Source organism: Ahaetulla prasina, chromosome 1 (assembly GCF_028640845.1).
Source record: "Ahaetulla prasina isolate Xishuangbanna chromosome 1, ASM2864084v1, whole genome shotgun sequence".
Lineage (NCBI taxonomy): Eukaryota > Metazoa > Chordata > Lepidosauria > Squamata > Colubridae > Ahaetulla > Ahaetulla prasina.
This window is the reverse complement of record NC_080539.1, coordinates 318,911,201-318,928,515: the sequence shown is the minus strand read 5'-3', so window position 1 is coordinate 318,928,515 and position 17,315 is coordinate 318,911,201. Positions and strand designations below refer to the sequence as shown.

At 36.9% G+C, this 17,315-nt stretch overlaps 1 protein-coding gene across 3 annotated transcripts in view; it reads right to left on the bottom strand.

The window, feature by feature from the left end:
• The window catches only part of TTC6 (tetratricopeptide repeat domain 6), a 57,441-nt gene that overhangs the window by 34,607 nt on the left and 5,519 nt on the right, over positions 1-17,315 (bottom strand). The window contains exons 3-6 of one of the 3 annotated variants that reach the window (XM_058162297.1): positions 14,704-14,721; positions 8,761-9,241; positions 1,817-1,946; positions 883-1,058 (exon numbers count right to left, since the gene is read on the bottom strand). In XM_058162297.1, coding sequence (XP_058018280.1) covers positions 883-1,058; positions 1,817-1,946; positions 8,761-9,241; positions 14,704-14,720 — 804 coding nt within the window. In that variant the 5' untranslated portion in view covers position 14,721. Of the gene's footprint in view, positions 1-882; positions 1,059-1,816; positions 1,947-8,760; positions 9,242-11,329; positions 11,446-14,703; positions 14,722-17,315 lie in introns of those variants that run through there. The other 2 variants (XM_058162298.1, XM_058162299.1) reach the window with 2 other exon arrangements.

The window sequence follows — 17,315 nt, the reverse complement described above, 5'->3', positions numbered from 1 at the left end:
GCTTTACTTATCAGAACATAGTAAAAATCATCTGGTCCTTAGCAGTTCTTAAAAGGAGGTATGATGAACAACAATACATGGCTTCTCCATTTTGGCTTACTTTTTGTAAAAGAAATGATGACATCATGTAATATATGTCATTTGTTGTTTATCTGAGGTGGCATTTACCGACTTTAAAGAACTGCTGAAGACCAGATGATTTTTACGATGTTCTGATACGTAAAACCAAATAAGTCAAAGAGGACATACTTACTTTTTCACATGACTTTATCTGGATGGACCTTTCGGGGTTAACATATATCAGGGTTTCCCAAGTGGTTCATGTTGACCCCCAAAGATTGATAAAACTATTATTGTTGCTGTTGTTATTTGTAATATTATTAGAGTAGTATTTATTATTGTCATATAATCAAGGTTTGGAGATTAAGGAACAATCTGAAACTAGTTCTTTATCCATTTGTTTTATTTATTTATTAAATTATTAAAACTTGCAGACATAGACACGATTATCCAGCTTTGGTTTTGTTAGAAACATAGAAACCTGATGGCAGAAAAAGACACAGTGGTCCATTGAGTTGGCCCTTTGAATTTTTTGTTTCTTTTTGTATTCTTTTTAATTTATTTGTTCTTTTTAATTATTTTTATTTTATTACTATTTTAATTTTATAACTATTTATTTATTTCTACTGTTTTCTTTAAACAGCAAACCACCATGCTTTAATATAAACTACATTAAAAATTACCTGGATTTCAGAGGTGTTATGACCACTGTTGATTTTTTTTAATTGCTCTTTTAATTAATTCTTTTGTTGCATAGATTTAATCATGCAATTCTTTAAGAGCTGGTCAATATATAATGAAATTAAAGATAATAATGCATACCTTTGAATAATCTTCCATTGCCAGTATTAACTCACCCTCTTCTTCATGGATTTCACCTCTCTTGTAATATATTTCAGGATCTGTGGGTCTATATCTCAGTGCCAAAGTGTAATTTATCATTGCCAAGTGATTATTTCCCTGTTTTCTATATATCTGAGCTCTTGACAAATAAGCATCTACAAGTTCAAAATAGGAGAAAAATATCTTAAATATTAATAGAATTTAATACCATTCATATGCACTTTTTAAAATAATTTCAGTTAAATGTAATTAATCTTTTCATAGGAAATTGGATGATTTATTTATTAGATTTTTAATCCTACCTTTATTACCTTATAAATAGCTCAAGGCAGTGAACATACCTAATACTTCTTCCTCCTCCTATTTCCCCCACAACAACAATCCTGTGAGGCGTCTTGGGCTGGAGAATGAGTAAGGGGCCACCAACAGTCACTGATGTTAGGGGTAAACTTTGCGTTTTTTGTTCTGCTAAATGTATAGACATATAGATATAGATATATCTAAATATCCATATATCTAATCTATATATCAATATATCTATGTACAATTTTCATTCAGTGCACCCAAGGCAAGCCGAGGTTAGTCACCCATTTTATATGTCTCTGTGTGTGCATTACACACACACACACACACACACACACACACACACACACACACTTAGATGTAGCCGTAGACAATTCTTCATTCAGTGCAGCCAAGTGTCAAGCTGAAAGGCCACCCATGATCTAAATTATCACTGTTATCATGATCACACCTAGAAAATAATTCACAAATATTTGACTAACCAAAATCTTAAACAGTAGTCTATCTAACTCAGTAATTATATATGATATCATATACATTATGTATAATCAATTATCACACTATATGCAATATATTTCGGTACTGACGACAGGATTTCAAAGTCACTTACCTGTATAGGTTACGTTGCGTTTAATGATAAAATTCAAATCTTCTAGAGCTGGAAGAGTTTTATTTTGGTAAACAAATATTAAGTGTCTGTGCCAATAGGCATTAGCCAGAAATGGTTCCAAATGTATTGCCTACAAATGTAATGACATAATTAATCAGAATATTATTTTATTTCTCCACTATTTTTACACTTCAATACTTAGGAAAAAAAATATTATAAATACTGACCTGATGAGAAATATTATTTAAATATTATTAGTTCCACAGAGAGGGAAATCAGTTTGTGTTTGTATTCTTATCATAGGGTGTCTTTTATATTTCTTCATCTAATTGCTCATTATCTTTTTTCATGCAAATTACCACACATTTATTCTATGACATAAATTCCCTCGTACAGGCTTCAATGTAAATATTCCTAATATAGACACTTTCTTCAAACGTCTCAAACATTTATATGCAACTATGTTAGAGTGTTTAACATACCCTGGGAAAGTAGAATAGGAAACAGGATCATTGAAAAAGTGATATCAAAACCCAGGGAAATGGGAAAGCAGGAGAAAGAGATTCCAAGCAACTTCGGATTAATTATTCTAGATTTAAACTACCTGAGCAGGAAAATTGATATGAGAGATTCTTAAGTCCTTCTTTTTCAAGAGGCAACTGGACTTTCTTGTTTTTCCTTGAAGATGTTTCACTTTTCATCCAAGAATCACCGGCTCTGGCAAACCTCCTTCCCAGGCTGAAGGTAATCAACAACTGGCAGATGACCTGAATGAGTTTTACTGCAGGTTTGAAAGGGAACTACAGCCACCTATCTCCACAACACCCATCTCAGACACACCAACACAGCCAAGCCTCCTACAACTGACCCCATCCCATTGGGTTCACAACCCCTAGTGATCACAGAAAAGGAAGTGCAGGACCTATTTCACAGACAAAAGCCAGGAAAAGCTCCAGGCCCAGACAAGATAACTCCTTCTTGCTTAAAAGTCTGTGCTGACCAATTGGCCCCCATCTTCACCCATATTTTCAATAAATCACTAGAGATGTGCTATGTTCCTTCTTGCTTCAAATGCTCTACCATCATCCCAGTGCCGAAGAAGCCCACCATCAAGGAACTGAATGACTACAGACCAGTTGCTCTAACATCTGTAGTCATGAAAACCTTTGAAAGGCTAGTGCTTTCCTACCTGAAAACCATCACGAATCCACTCTTAGACCCCTTGCAATTTGCATAGCGACCAAATAGATCAACAGATGATGCTGTTAATATGGCTCTGCACTACATCCTACAACATCTTGAGTCTCCAAAGACCTATGCAAGGGTCTTTTTTGTAGATTTTAGTTCAGCATTCAATACCATAATTCCAGACATTCTTCTAACTAAGCTAAACCAGCTACAGGTACCGGAACAGACTTGTAAGTGGATCACAAGCTTCCTAACAAACAGGAAGCAGCAGGTGAAGCTAAGCAAGATCACATCAAATACCTGTACAATTAGCACAGGGGGCCCCCAAGGCTGCGTGCTCTCCCCACTTCTCTTCTCTCTGTATACCAATGACTACATCTCCAACGATCCATCTGTTAAGCTACTGAAGTTCGCAGATGACACAACAGTGATCGGTCTCATTCGAGACAATGACGAATCCGCATATAAACGAGAGGTCGAACGACTAGCCTTGTGGTGCGACCAAAACAATCTGGAACTGAACGCACTCAAAACCGTAGAAATGGTGGTAGACTTTAGGAGAAACCCTTCCATATTCCACCTCTCACAATACTAGACAACACAGTATCAACAGTAGAAACCTTTACATTTCTAGGTTCTATCATATCGCAAGATCTAAAATGGACAACTAACATCAAAAACATCATCAAAAAAGGACAACAAAGAATGTTCTTTCTGTGCCAACTCAGTAAGCTCAAACTGCCCAAGGAGCTGCTGATTCAGTTCTACAGAGGAATTATTGAGTCTGTCATTTGCACCTCTACAACTGTCTGGTTCGGTTCTGCAACCCAACAAGAAAGACACAGACTTCAGAGGATAATTAGAACTGCAGAAAAAATAATTGCTACCAACCTGCCTTCCATTGAGGACCTGTATACTGCACGAATCAAGAAGAGGGCCGTGAAAATATTTACAGATCCCTCAAATCCAGGACATAAACTGTTTCAACTCCTACCCTCAAAATGACGCTATAGAGCACTGCACAACAGAACTAGACACAAGAAGTTTTTTCCCAAAGGCCATCACTCTGCTAAACAAATAATTCCCTCAACACTGTCAAACTATTTACTAAATCTGCACTACTATTAATCTTCTCATAGTTCCCATCACCAATCTCTTTCCACTTATGACTGTATGACTGTAACTTTGTTGCTGGCAATCCTTATGATTTATATTGATATAATGACCATCAATTGTGTTGTAAATGTTGTACCTTGATGAACATATCTTTTCTTTTATGTACACTGAGAGCATATGCACCAAGACAAATTCCTTGTGTGTCCAATCACACTTGGCCAATAAAAAATTCTATTCTAAAAAAAAAAAAAGCTTCTTCAGCTCTGGATGAGAGCTGGACGAGAAATGAAACAAAATATCTTCAAAGAAAAACAAGTAGTTACCTCTTGAAAAAGCACCTTTGGACAACCAGTACCTGGATGACTGAGAATCTCCATAGACGGAGAGGTTCTCAAAATTAATACCAAGTCCTGCAAGGCTGGCCAACTCCTGATACAATCAGTTGGATTTCTGAGAAAATATTTATTTCTAGTACGGTAATGTAACAGCACCTTGAAAACCTGTCAAAGTAATTCTCCCACTCAATATAATCAAATGTGTTTGTGCTCTGAGTGTCTTTTTCATGTTTCCCTGCACCCATGGGTTGAAGTGTTTCTTTTGCAATGGACTTGTTCCCTCACTCTGCCTGTGTGTCCAATCACACTTGGCCAATAAAAATTCTATTCTATTCTATTCTGATTTCCCAGGATCTCTGCCTGATTTTTCAGGTTCTGTGAGACATTACATGACAACAATCTTCAGTAGAGTATCTTCCTTTCAAACAATGTTTGCAGCTGGATTTTGGATCAGAGAAACCTCCACATTACCCAGCTTCGCTTGCTATTAGCATTTGTGTACTACTGAAATCTGGTAGAAGCTGAGAAGATATTTGTTTGGAGCAATGCAGATGGAGCAGCCAGAATGGCACGAGCTGGTCCCTGAAAATCTGAAAATCATTAAAGAGATTATCTCTGTGTTATAGTTGCTAATATAACATACAAGGCCATAGCCACAGAATTGAGATAGATTCTGGAACAATTGGTTTTACAGCCCAGAGAAGAGAGAAGAATATGGAAATAGTTGTGATAAATAATTATACACTATATCTGCCACACATAAAATACTATCAGTTTAATCAAATGTAAGGCATATTTCTATAGAAAATGTAACTTACATCTTCTAACATATGGCCTGACTGCACTTTGGTAATTAATTTAAAGTATGTTCAAGATCAATATATATCAATGAAATATATATTATTAGCAGCCTTATTTCTTATAAGATAATCTCAATAAGTGGCTATGAGTCTTCATCAACATAGTGTAGTCTATCCATCTCAGCTTCATTTGGATTATTATTTCAAACCATACTTACAATAAAAATATTTCAAGATACAAATTCTGTACTTGCCTTCTACATCACATGTAGCAGCAATAATACCAATTCATTAATAATCCTCCTTTGCATTATTTACATAGATCAATTCTTCGGGATACTGTGTTTTTTCTAAAGGAATTATTTTCATCCTGTTCTACTCTGCTAATAATAATCATCTTTATTTATGAAAATATATTAAAATATGGGTCATGGTAATACAGCACATTCTGAAATATTTACCCATATATCTTATATATATTCTGACCAAGAAATTGATTAACCAAATGAAATTTGTTATTGTTTTTTTTTTTTTGTTTAGAATGAAATTTGTTATTGTTAAACTACATATTGAATTGAATCACATATGCAATTCATGTATCATACCTTCAATACATAAAAAATATCTCTCTGATCACCTAGTCAATAGCATCAACAAACAATTTGTCTTCATAATATGATAAATTGCTATTTGCATTCTTTGAACTTTTCTTGAAAAGGCTTTATTCAAAAGATTTCCATTACTCTAACTCCCCTGAAGTAGACCACCCTGGAGAATTGGCATAACATATCACATCTAGTCAGTCAGGATGAAAAAAAACTTTCCTCTTTTCCCCTCTGCTCTAAGAAAGACAATTTCTATGTTCAAGAAATGCTCATAGTTTTACATTTCTCTTTGTTCTCTGCCCATGATGAAGTATCTTCATGATCACTTTGAAAAGTTGTCCTGTTATTATTATTACCTGGCATTCAAGTTCTCATCTGTTCTATGCTTATTGTATTTTTATGTACTTATTTACCAAAACCGCCCTTTCTCACTTCCTTTAGTCTGAACTTCATATGGTCTTGATCCAAATTGAGTGCTGTTGATCTAATATATTTTTATTCAGTACCACCACCAGATATTAATCTGCTGAGGGCAATTATTATATATGTTTTGCCTGTATATTGTGCCTGGATCCCATCTTATTTTTTATTTGTGTTGGTTTTTATGTTATTTATGAACTACCCAGAGAAATGTGGAGTCAGACATCCCTAACTTGAATTAAATATTTTTATCATTTATAATAAAATAATTATATGACTGTTCTATGAAAATTATTATTCCCTTTTGGATTGTCTGATTTTTTTGTATCTTTGCCACTGAATATTGTAAGAGCTGCATCTGAGTCTCACTGATATATAAAGGAAGTCTAGATTATTAAACCAAAGTGTGATGTATCAATGTGAAAAGTAATCATCCAGCTTAGATTCAATAAATGACTGAATCATTTATAGTTGGAGTAACTGCAACCAAATTCCTACCTCTATTTAACAATTAGCCTCACACACCACTATATAGAAATTCTGGCCCATACATCCATGGAAAACTGCTTCAGCTCAGTAACATATGATTTCCTAGCACAAACTGGTCATTTCAGATTCTATCACCATTTCTCTGACATTCTCTGGACTTTGACATGGTCATTCCAAAAGAGTTAATTTGTTAATTTTGGAGAATTCACTAATACCCAGCAGTATTCCTTTTCCCTTCATGATAGCAACTTGTCCTGGTCCCGAGGCAGACGAGGAATCCTCAGATAATTACTTTACTGCATTCATGCTTACGAACTGGTATGAAGTTCTAATTGTGGAGCAATGTTTAGATTTTGCCAAATGCAATAATACTGATATAGCTTTTTCAAAAAATCACTTTTGACTCATCTATGCATATAACATTTCTCCAAAAGTCTGCATCATCATCTTGGTGCTTTTTTGCAAACTTTTTTTTTTTAATTTACATTTATATCCCGCCCTTCTCCGAAGACTCAGGGCGGCTTACAGTGTATAAGGCAATAGTCTCATTCTATTTGTATATTTACAAAGTCAACTTATTGCCCCCCACCCAACAATCTGGGTCCTCATTTTACCTACCTTATAAAGGATGGAAGGCTGAGTCAACCTTGGGCCAGGCTTGAACCTGCAGTAATTGCAGGCTATTGTGTTCTAATAACAGGCTCCTTACAGCCTGAGCTATTCCGGCCCCTTGAGATGAGCATCATTGTTATGAGCAATATTTTCTTTCTTGTTGTGCTCCTATGTGCTTTTCTAATATGGAATCGTAAAAATTAACTTTAGACAAGATGAGAAAGATCTACAGATTATTTAGAGGTGGGTAGAAGTATCATGAAAAACACTTGGGAAAACCTTGGGAAAGAGGGCAAAAAGATGCTGCCTAGGAAACGATCAGATAAGAGACATCACAGTTTGCAGCTGGATAGAAGGTGGGGCAAGAGGGTCAAAAAGGATCACCTTTAGTTTCTTGACCTGTAAAGGAGATGGCAGAAGAACTGCACTTTCAGACTTGAAAGATTCTGTTAATGTAACTTTATAATAAAGCAGAATTAGCTTGTCTGGGATTTTTTTTTTTTCTCTACCCGGTAAGGCTGACAGGAGGTACTTTTAAGATAATTTTATGCTATACTCTTGAGGATTTTTGACAGGATATCACTCTTGGGAAGATCTGATGTCTCAAATTATTCAAGACTATATCTCTGACTACGAATTGATAAAACCGCAAAGCTTTAGAAATTGTTTTGTAGCGTTTTCCAGGCAATTAAGCATCAATGTTTTTTTTAATGGAAGTTTTCAGAAATTTGGGTGAGACATAAGAACAAACTTCCAGATTCTATATGATGAGTAGCCACTGTGATAAGTCAAAGTTACTAGGCTGACATAGTTCAGAACTGTCCAAATAAGTCCTGTTTAATTAAGTATTTGCATAATTGGCCCTCACTATCTTTTAACTTTTAAATGATTGAACGAGGGGTGATTGCTGTTTCACACTGGTATATCACATGTTGAATGATGCTGTGAATTAAATAGAACAAGCCCGAAGTTTGGTACTATATTTGGTATCTCTCAGATATCATTTTTTAAAATATCTGCATGTGAGACAATAGGCTGATAACTGTTCAATGACAAAATCTGCAAAAAAATCAAAAAATCTTAAAGGGAAACACTTTTTCAGAGCTCTAGATTTGTGTTTTCTTGCTTATGTCTCATCAACCTCCCTTCTAATGATTGTATATGTACAATAATATGTGCACATGAAAGCAAATATATGTGGAAACACTATGACATTATCTGCTAAACAGTTTAGAATACGAAAATAGGCAATGTTAAAAACTGCAGTTTTCTTTTGAAAAGTGAATACCAGAAGGAAGAGGAAGAATCACCCTTGGAAATCTTTAGCTATACAATAAGTTAAGTAAAATTTATGAAAAAAATATTTGTTTTAAACAAACTTTTTCTAAGTCATCCAAAGCTGACTGCATTTTTCCAATCTTTCTGTATATTGCTCCACGACGACAATAGTTAAACGCTGTAGTGCATCCTTTATTTATCTCTTGGGTTATTCTCTCAATCTCATGCTCACACTGTGCAAGTTCTTCTTTTTTGCCATCAAATAGAAAAGGATTCACATAGTTTGGTAATTCTTTTTCTTTTGCGGCATCCTCCATTTCCTGTACCAAAAGATGTTTGCCTAACATCTGTTTATCGTCAGGTTTGTTAGTGGGAACAAACAGCTCCTCAAACCATTTATTCCACAATAGCCTGGCCCAAAGATAATCAGAATCTTCAGATCCTTTACCCTGTTTTTTGGCAAATGTTTCAAAGTTTAACAAACAAGGCAGGCTGGGGCTTCTATAAAGTTTAATTGCTCGAGATACTTGAATAGAGTATTTATTATGCATCTTAAGCTTCTGAAGAGTCAGAGACACAGACCTAAAAAGGAGAAGCAAAATTATGATCAATGTGTAACTGAAGTAATGACAGATTACTGAAATAAATGATATAAACTGCAACATTTAATAGATTGTTATTTATGTATTTATCACTTTATACCACCTCAACCTTAAAACAGATTTAAGATGCCACAGGACTACCCAGATTAAGTACCATAATATTAAAGTTAAGGTAAGAAAATTTCTAATGGAAACAAAAGTAGAATTGTCCATTAGTACGGAAGTATATAACTTTGTAATCATGTAGAATGGCATACACCCCACAAATAAATGTTTGATTTCTGACGGAGATCATTCAATCTATTTTGCAAGTTCAAAGGGAAATTTGAAATAGTATCTCCCTCAGTGAACTAGAAGGATGATTCTGTAAAAGATTCATTTTACCCCTACAAAGACAATCCCATATAGCTTGAACAGAACTTTCATTTTTGCACATATATTTTCATTCAAACTTCCCTTTCATAGCAGAAGGAGCCTGAATGCATTTCCTATGTTTAGAGAACTTGTCTGCTGTATATAATGCCAGTTCAGGTGAAGTGACAGATGCCCCTGAGTCAGGCATTAATGGTGAGGATATCTATTGAGAAAGAAAGCATGAAGGAAATATCTTATTTTTATCAATGGAAGAATTCCTTGAACCAGGGCATAACCAGAGCAAGAACTATCCAGTATACATGACCATAAGCAGACAAGGTAACATCACATGGGCCAGTGGCAGAGAATATCATGGATTCTGACTGATGCTACAGAGGAAATCTTATGTGCAAGCACCTGATATTTACAGAATTGCAACAGCAGTTAACAAAGTGCATCCCTAATATCATTGCTCCTACAGACTGGATAAACTGAAAACTGTTCAGTTTTGGCGATGGTTCTGGTCTTTTTAAAGTCAATATCGTGTCCTGTGGCTTTAAGGTGTTGGACCAGGGAAGAAGTTGGTTCTTCCCTGGTCCAACACCTTAAAGCCACAGGACACGATATTGAACACTTCAGAAAAAAACTGAAAACTGAAAAACTGAACACTTTAACAACAGAATAATCAGAGAAGCCATTGAGATAGAAAAACGCCCACACAGCATGAACAAACGAGATGATACCTCCCGCCTACCAGCCATTTGGAAACCCGCCCTTATTGACAAACGAGTCCCTAACACGAGGAATGACACCAGACCCACACTCATGAGGTCCACACAGAATGTCACCACCACACATCCACCCAGAAAGCAGACCCAAACACACACTGATCAGGAAGCACGACCAAGGACCAGAAGTCAGACCGCAGCTGCAACATTAGCTATTTCAAACCCCTCCAATCCATACATACAGCAGACAGACACCCACTATGAAGATGTAGCACGACTACAAACACGAAGCCAAACAACAGCAATGCAGCTCACCAGCTCAAATCCCCCTGCAACTCAGACTAATCTGAGCACAACCAAGCCCCCCCCCAAACAGGACACACCCCCAGCCAATCAGAGCACAAAAAAACCCCCAGCCAATCAGAGCACAGCCAAGCTCCCACCCAATCAGTTCAAACCCCCACTAGCAGTTAAAAAGGAAGAAACAGCTGCAATCACACATTGCTCCCAGAAGCACGAAGCTGAAGCCTGAAGATGACGAATGACACTTCGTCGAAACGTCGCCAAGACACTTCCAATTTTACGCGGGAGAAAACCCGAATAACCAAAGACCTACATACATATATACATATATACATATATACATATATATATATATATATATATATATATATATATATATATATATATAAATGGTTTGCCTCACTGTATATTAGGTGTTCCAAGCAATATTATCCACTGATTAGAACCATGAAAAACCTGATGCTGAGAAATCCAATTATTTGTCCTAAAAAGCAAGCCAGCGTTGCACTAGTAGAATTGGAAAAAGACAGCAGATATAGATTGGATATGAGATGACCAAATGCAAATTTAATGATCTTGAAATGGCCCAAATGAAGATCATAGTTTTCACTATTCCAATGATTCAGATGATTGTTTAATCAGAATTCGCTATGAATTTTCTCTGGCAAGATCAACCATCATACCTCCAGAGGAGCCAGTAGGAACTGGTAGTATAAATAGGAGCATCGATCGATAGCAAGACTTGCAGTAGCAGAGTTGGAGGTAACCAGCATGGAGAGAAATCTGAAGCTGCCTCAGCCAAAATTGGGAACAGTTTTTTTTTCCCCATAGTTGCAATTAACTAGTCAGGTCTTTTGAAATCATACTGGGTTATTTTCCTCAGGGCTGACCCTGGCACAAGCAGAAATGTGAATATCCTCTGCAAACAATAGAGAATCTGACTGATCACTTAAAAGCATTTTCTCCCAAATGGTGGTTTGTAAAAAAAGAGTTATCACAAACCTAGCAATGCTTATAAATATTTACTTCCTTCACCGTGGCAAAATAAAGCTTGGTTTATACCAATAGGAAGGATATATTTGCTGTTGCAATACTAGTGCTCATGAAATGAGGCTTATTTGACCAAAAAACCAAAGGCTCAATGCCTGCAACAGAAAGAATAGGTGCCTTTAGAAATAGCTTTAAGAAAATGTTTTTTTCTGCTGATTTCACTGTCAGCGTTGTTTTGACTACCACCCCTCACATTGACAAAGCTGAGGATCTGGATCTTGGTTACTTTTGGGGGAACAAACAGAGTTTGCAGCTCCATAGCAATTAATACAATCTTGCTCTAGCCCAGAAATACTATCAGTAGTAATTATTTTCATATAGAGAGCCTTCAGACATCTTCCCCAATCCAAATATCTTTAACCAACAGATCTGTGCCTTAAATCTGTCCTATCCAACTGTCTAAATAAATACATAATAAAATTGTTATTAAATGTACAACCTTTTAAGAATCTTTGGAGGTTGACTTAATTTTTGAAATATACTATCCAATACTTTGGGAGTAATACTTTTCCCTATTTTCATTGATCTTTTTTTTTTCTTTGGGAAAATGATGTACTTAATTCCAGCTTTTCGACATTCATCAGCAAGAGCAGTCTGATCTAGGAGACCTTGAGCAGGCTCTGGTTCAAAAAGATTTCCTTTAGGAATTTTTAGTGTATTTCCCATATGTGATTCAGAACCTTGCTCTGGATCTATAGGTGCTTTTGAAGGGTGAAAATTAATTCCTGAAAGGTTAGCAGCAAAAGTATGCTTTTCTAGAGAAGTTTCAGGTTCTGATACTGCAACATTAGGTGTTGTTAAAGGAACATGCTTGCTCATGATATCAAGCTCTTCCATAGCAGTTTTGAAACTTGAAGAAATCTTTATAAGTGTTTTGTCTCTGTATGAGGACAATTCTGGTGCACTACTTGGCCTTTTTACCAAACGGTCCTGCAAGAAAATAAATTTTACTTTATTCCCATCATTTTGGGAAACATATTGATATGTAATACAATTTAAATCAAGAAGCACACTTTAACCAAAGTTCCATGCGAATATTACAGTTGGCCAAACTAGTGAATCTGAGTATTGTGATAATAGCATAGTTTATCTAGATGTGATATACATTTGCCTTCACTGAAAACATTGCAGTGGCCAAACCGAAAAGCCTTAATGATCAACAAACACAACTCAATGGGTATTGATAAAATAATGATGTTGTATGATACGAAACATGACAATTCACATTCCTGAACTAACTGAGAATTGTGGGAGTTACAGACCCACCCGTTTGGAGGGCCTTGTTTTTAAATGTTTCATCTACATAAATTTACTACAGAAATTCCTTGCAGGCTGAACTGGGTTATTACAGGTAGTTCTCAAGTTACAAATATAATGGACCTTGGACGAATTATTCATCCCTGTAATGGACAAATTATTCGTAACTCAATAATTCATAGGAGGGAATTGCGTAACTTGAACGCGATAACTCCTTTTGCCCACGCATTCGCTAATCTAATGTGTGACTCATTGTGCACATGAGGTATCTCACAGTGGAGAAGCCCATGGGGGGGGGGGCTAGTGATAGAACAGGCCACCTGTTTCAGACTGCCCAAGACCTCCCCTGATTCACTGAGATACCTCATTCTCCCTCCCCTGGGCTCCCCACAATTGCTCCCCCCCACATCCTGCTGCACTGGGTCACTTACCTTGTGAAGATCTCCTCTCCAGCCTCTATGTTTCTTTGCTGTTCCAAGCAAATGATGAGAGCAGAGGGAGAGCAGGATGAGTACGCCCTGCTTGGCTTCTCTGACTCACCAAGGCTGCCTGCCACTTCTGCCTGCCACTTTTTGTGCACAAACTGAAAGCTTCTGGACGCCCTAATCTCACAAGACTTCAAGCACCCATTCTCCGCAAAAAGTGGATAGCTGCCTGAAGTCTCAAGAGATCATGACTCACAGAAGCTTCAGCCTCTGACCAAAAAGTGTTTATGTGCCTATGGGGTACCACTTCAAAGAACAAAGGAAGCACATGTCGCCCTGGAGCTTTGTTTTCACCAAGAAAAGCCTTTCTTCAAGGCCTCTGCTGAAGAGAATGAAGCCCCCGGAGCAATGTGTGGTCCCTCCCGTCCTTCGTTCCTGGTAGCAAAGGCTTTTTGCAAGATGGCAAATGGAAGGAAAGCTTCAGTATAACAGGCCTTCCCTCCATTTGCAAAGCCTTTTTCTGCAGATCTCATCCAGATCTCCATTTGCAGAGAACAGAGGACTATAATACCATGAGATCACCAGAGATCAGTAGTGTGAGATCATGTGCTACTAATCTCATGTGATCTTGCGGTACTTTAGGCCTTCATTCTCTGCACACTCACTGAAGGCCTGAGGCACCGAAACAGGCCAAGAAAGCAAAGTTTCTCTAGATCTTTGCAAAGTGAGTATCCACAGGCCTATTGCCTATGAAGACCCATAGGGGTGGGGATTGGCAGGGTGAATGTTGCCGAGCCTCTGAGGTCATTCATAAGGACAAACAACTGCCATGAGCTGCAACATTCGTAATTTTGGAATTTGTTCATAAACACTAAGGGGCGCTTATCACGTAACTTCGAACATTCGCTAAGGGAATGTTCTTAACTCTGGGATTACCTGTATTTAGGAGTAATACTATACATTACAATTATCAATTTCTAACTTTTGTGGAAATATATACTATACCACAGACCAAAAACTTGTATTTCTGGTATGAATTCAGAATTGCTATAAATTGCTTCCAAATATTTTTGTAAAGATAATAACTATAAACTAAATAAATTGGAAATGCTACTCATGTTCTGGTAAGTATAATTAGACATGGAGTTTCAAAATATGCATTTCTTTTCATATTTTTATTTCAGATAATCTGTTATTTTGGTGATAAGCTTCATAGAAAATTATTGCACTTTTATACATACTAATGTCATGTGAATTGAATAAAACATAGAAATTCGACATACTTATTTACTAGAGGAGTCACTCTTCTATAGCAGACTACTTACATATGTAATGCATTCATCCTATAACACAAAAAACATATAGAGATAATTTTAAATAATTAAGCAATTCTGATTTTACACTCTAAAGATAATTTTTAATGCACACAAATTGTTTGCTAAGAGATTATTAATAATTCAGAGAAATCTATATTCATAGTGCAGAAAAGAATAAGACTCTTCAACATGCACAGATGATATTAGTTAACAGCAGAATGGGGCCCTTAATACTTAGGATAAAAAAATTATCATACAACACATACTTTGATGCAATCTGCTGAAGTTTTTTAATGTTATATTTAGTTCTGGATGAAAAGGATAAATAATCGTATGTTCATTACTAAATCATATGCTTAATATTGGCATTTTAAATCATCATTAATACTGATATAGTATTTATCTCTTTTATCTTCAATGACCTGCTAGCTAAATATTAGAGCTTGTTGTTTATTAAATTCGTTTGCTGCCCATCTCACCACAAGATGACTCTGGGCAACTTACAACATTTGAATGAATGAATGAATGAATGAATGAATGTGTATATCTGTATGCCTGTGTAAAAATGTATAAAATCATGGGAAGGTAGCAGAATATATAAGGGGAGAGGTGGGAACCACTATTGGTCAATCAAATGTGATATTCCCCCATTGGGGCTCCAAGTCAACTGGCAGAGTCACATGTTCAGGCTCTAATAAAAAATCAGGAAGGTGGGAGCTAATCTCACCTCAGGGAATAAGATGTTCCAAAGGGGCAGGATAGAGAAGGTTCTTCTATTGGATCCCACCAGCTGGAATTCCTTAACTGACGGGATCCATAGCATGGATTCTCTGCTGGCATGGATGAAGTGGACCTGTCCCTTAGGTGTGAGATGGTTCCTCAAGTAACCTGGACCTATGCCATACAGGGTTTTATAAGTAATAACCAACACCTTGAATTGCACTTAGGAGCAAACCAGCAACAGCGCAGGTCTCCAAACAGTGGTGTAACATAGGCCACTGTAGGCTCCCAAAGATTATCTGTGCCACCTCACTCTGCACCAGTTGAAGCTTCTGAATGCTCAAGAGTAGCATGCAAGAGTAGCTCCATGTAGAGCATATTGCAGTAGTCCAAGGTAAGATGACTATGGCTTGAATGATTGAGCACAGGGACTCCTCATCAAGGAAAGGCCACAACTGGTGCACAACTGTGCAAAGGCTCTACTAGCCACGACTGCCACCTCGTGTTCAAGTTGAGCAGCAGGTCTGTCTGGGGTATGCCATTCTATCCAGAACTAAGTATGTAAAAGACTTGTGCCTTGAAACTACATGCACTCAAAAAAGTCCAGTTGCCTTTTGGAAAAAGCACCTTTGGAAAAACCATGACCTGGAGGATAGAGAATCTGCACAGACATTATGCATTCAGTCATTCAGTCTTGCCACACAGATTCAACCCTGTCCAAAGCCCCAGCTGTCCTTTGATTCATTACCAAGGGCTCAGCAGGGACATGCAGCAAAACCCTTGGGATGTCCATCAGTTCACGCTGGGATCCATTCAAGTCATCAATCACCGGAAGGGCAGACTGTTCAAATGAGTCCAGCCTCCCTGCAGAGGGAGGTGGCATAAAAAATTCTCATAGATACTAGGGCATGATGTGACCATGACAGGGGGGATAATGTTAAATCTTCCACTAGATCATGTTGCCATTGCTCCGAAAAGAAAATCATGCTGAATGTGTGATCACTGTCCCAAGACAATTCTGTGATAATCTGGAATAGGCCCATGTCTGCCATGGTGGTCATGGACTCCTGGGCCACATCCAAGACTGAACTCAGGGATGGCAGGTTGAAGTCTCCTAAATTAATAATCATTAGTATAAATATTAATGTATTGAAATAATATAATGTATAATGTAATTATGTAGGTTTTACAATATGTTTTACAAAAAATAGAATCTATTAGTTGCTGACCAAACTAAGCAGAATAGGTAAATTGAAAACTGGAAGACTAATGAAAAACTCCAAAAAAACTATAGCCTTTTAAAGAAATGTAAATTTATGCAATAGTGATACAAGCATATATCAGAGTGCTCGGATATGGTGAATATTCATTCATAAAATATTCATACTGACATTTGAATTTTATTTACATTTTCTTTATTTATTTAGTGCATGATTCAATATATTTACCACTTAGCCCAGGAAATACTATATGTTATCCATTGCTATGAATTTTTAAACTAAGGAATGACTAGAATCAGAATTATCCAGAGCAGTAGACTCTCACTGGCAGAAGAGGCAAAGAAAATCTTATTCAATGGGACAAGGGACTTTATAGAACAGAATGGGAGATGGCCCTTGGCCTGGGGAATCTCCAGCCATACACAGTTTGTAAACTCCACTTGTAGAATATAGCAGCCCAAGGGAAAGCTCTCCCCCCACACACACTTTGCTTTCGCTGAGGATACTACTATGAAATTATGGGCTGGAAGCAGGTGTTTCTTAATTTCTCTTACATGGAGCATGTTTCTCTAGGAAAGCACAAGCAGAAAACAATGGTCCATATAAAACATAAAAAATAAGAAAAAAGTCAAAGAAACAATCAGTCCACTATAGAAGATTGTAGAAGATGGCAAGGAAGTG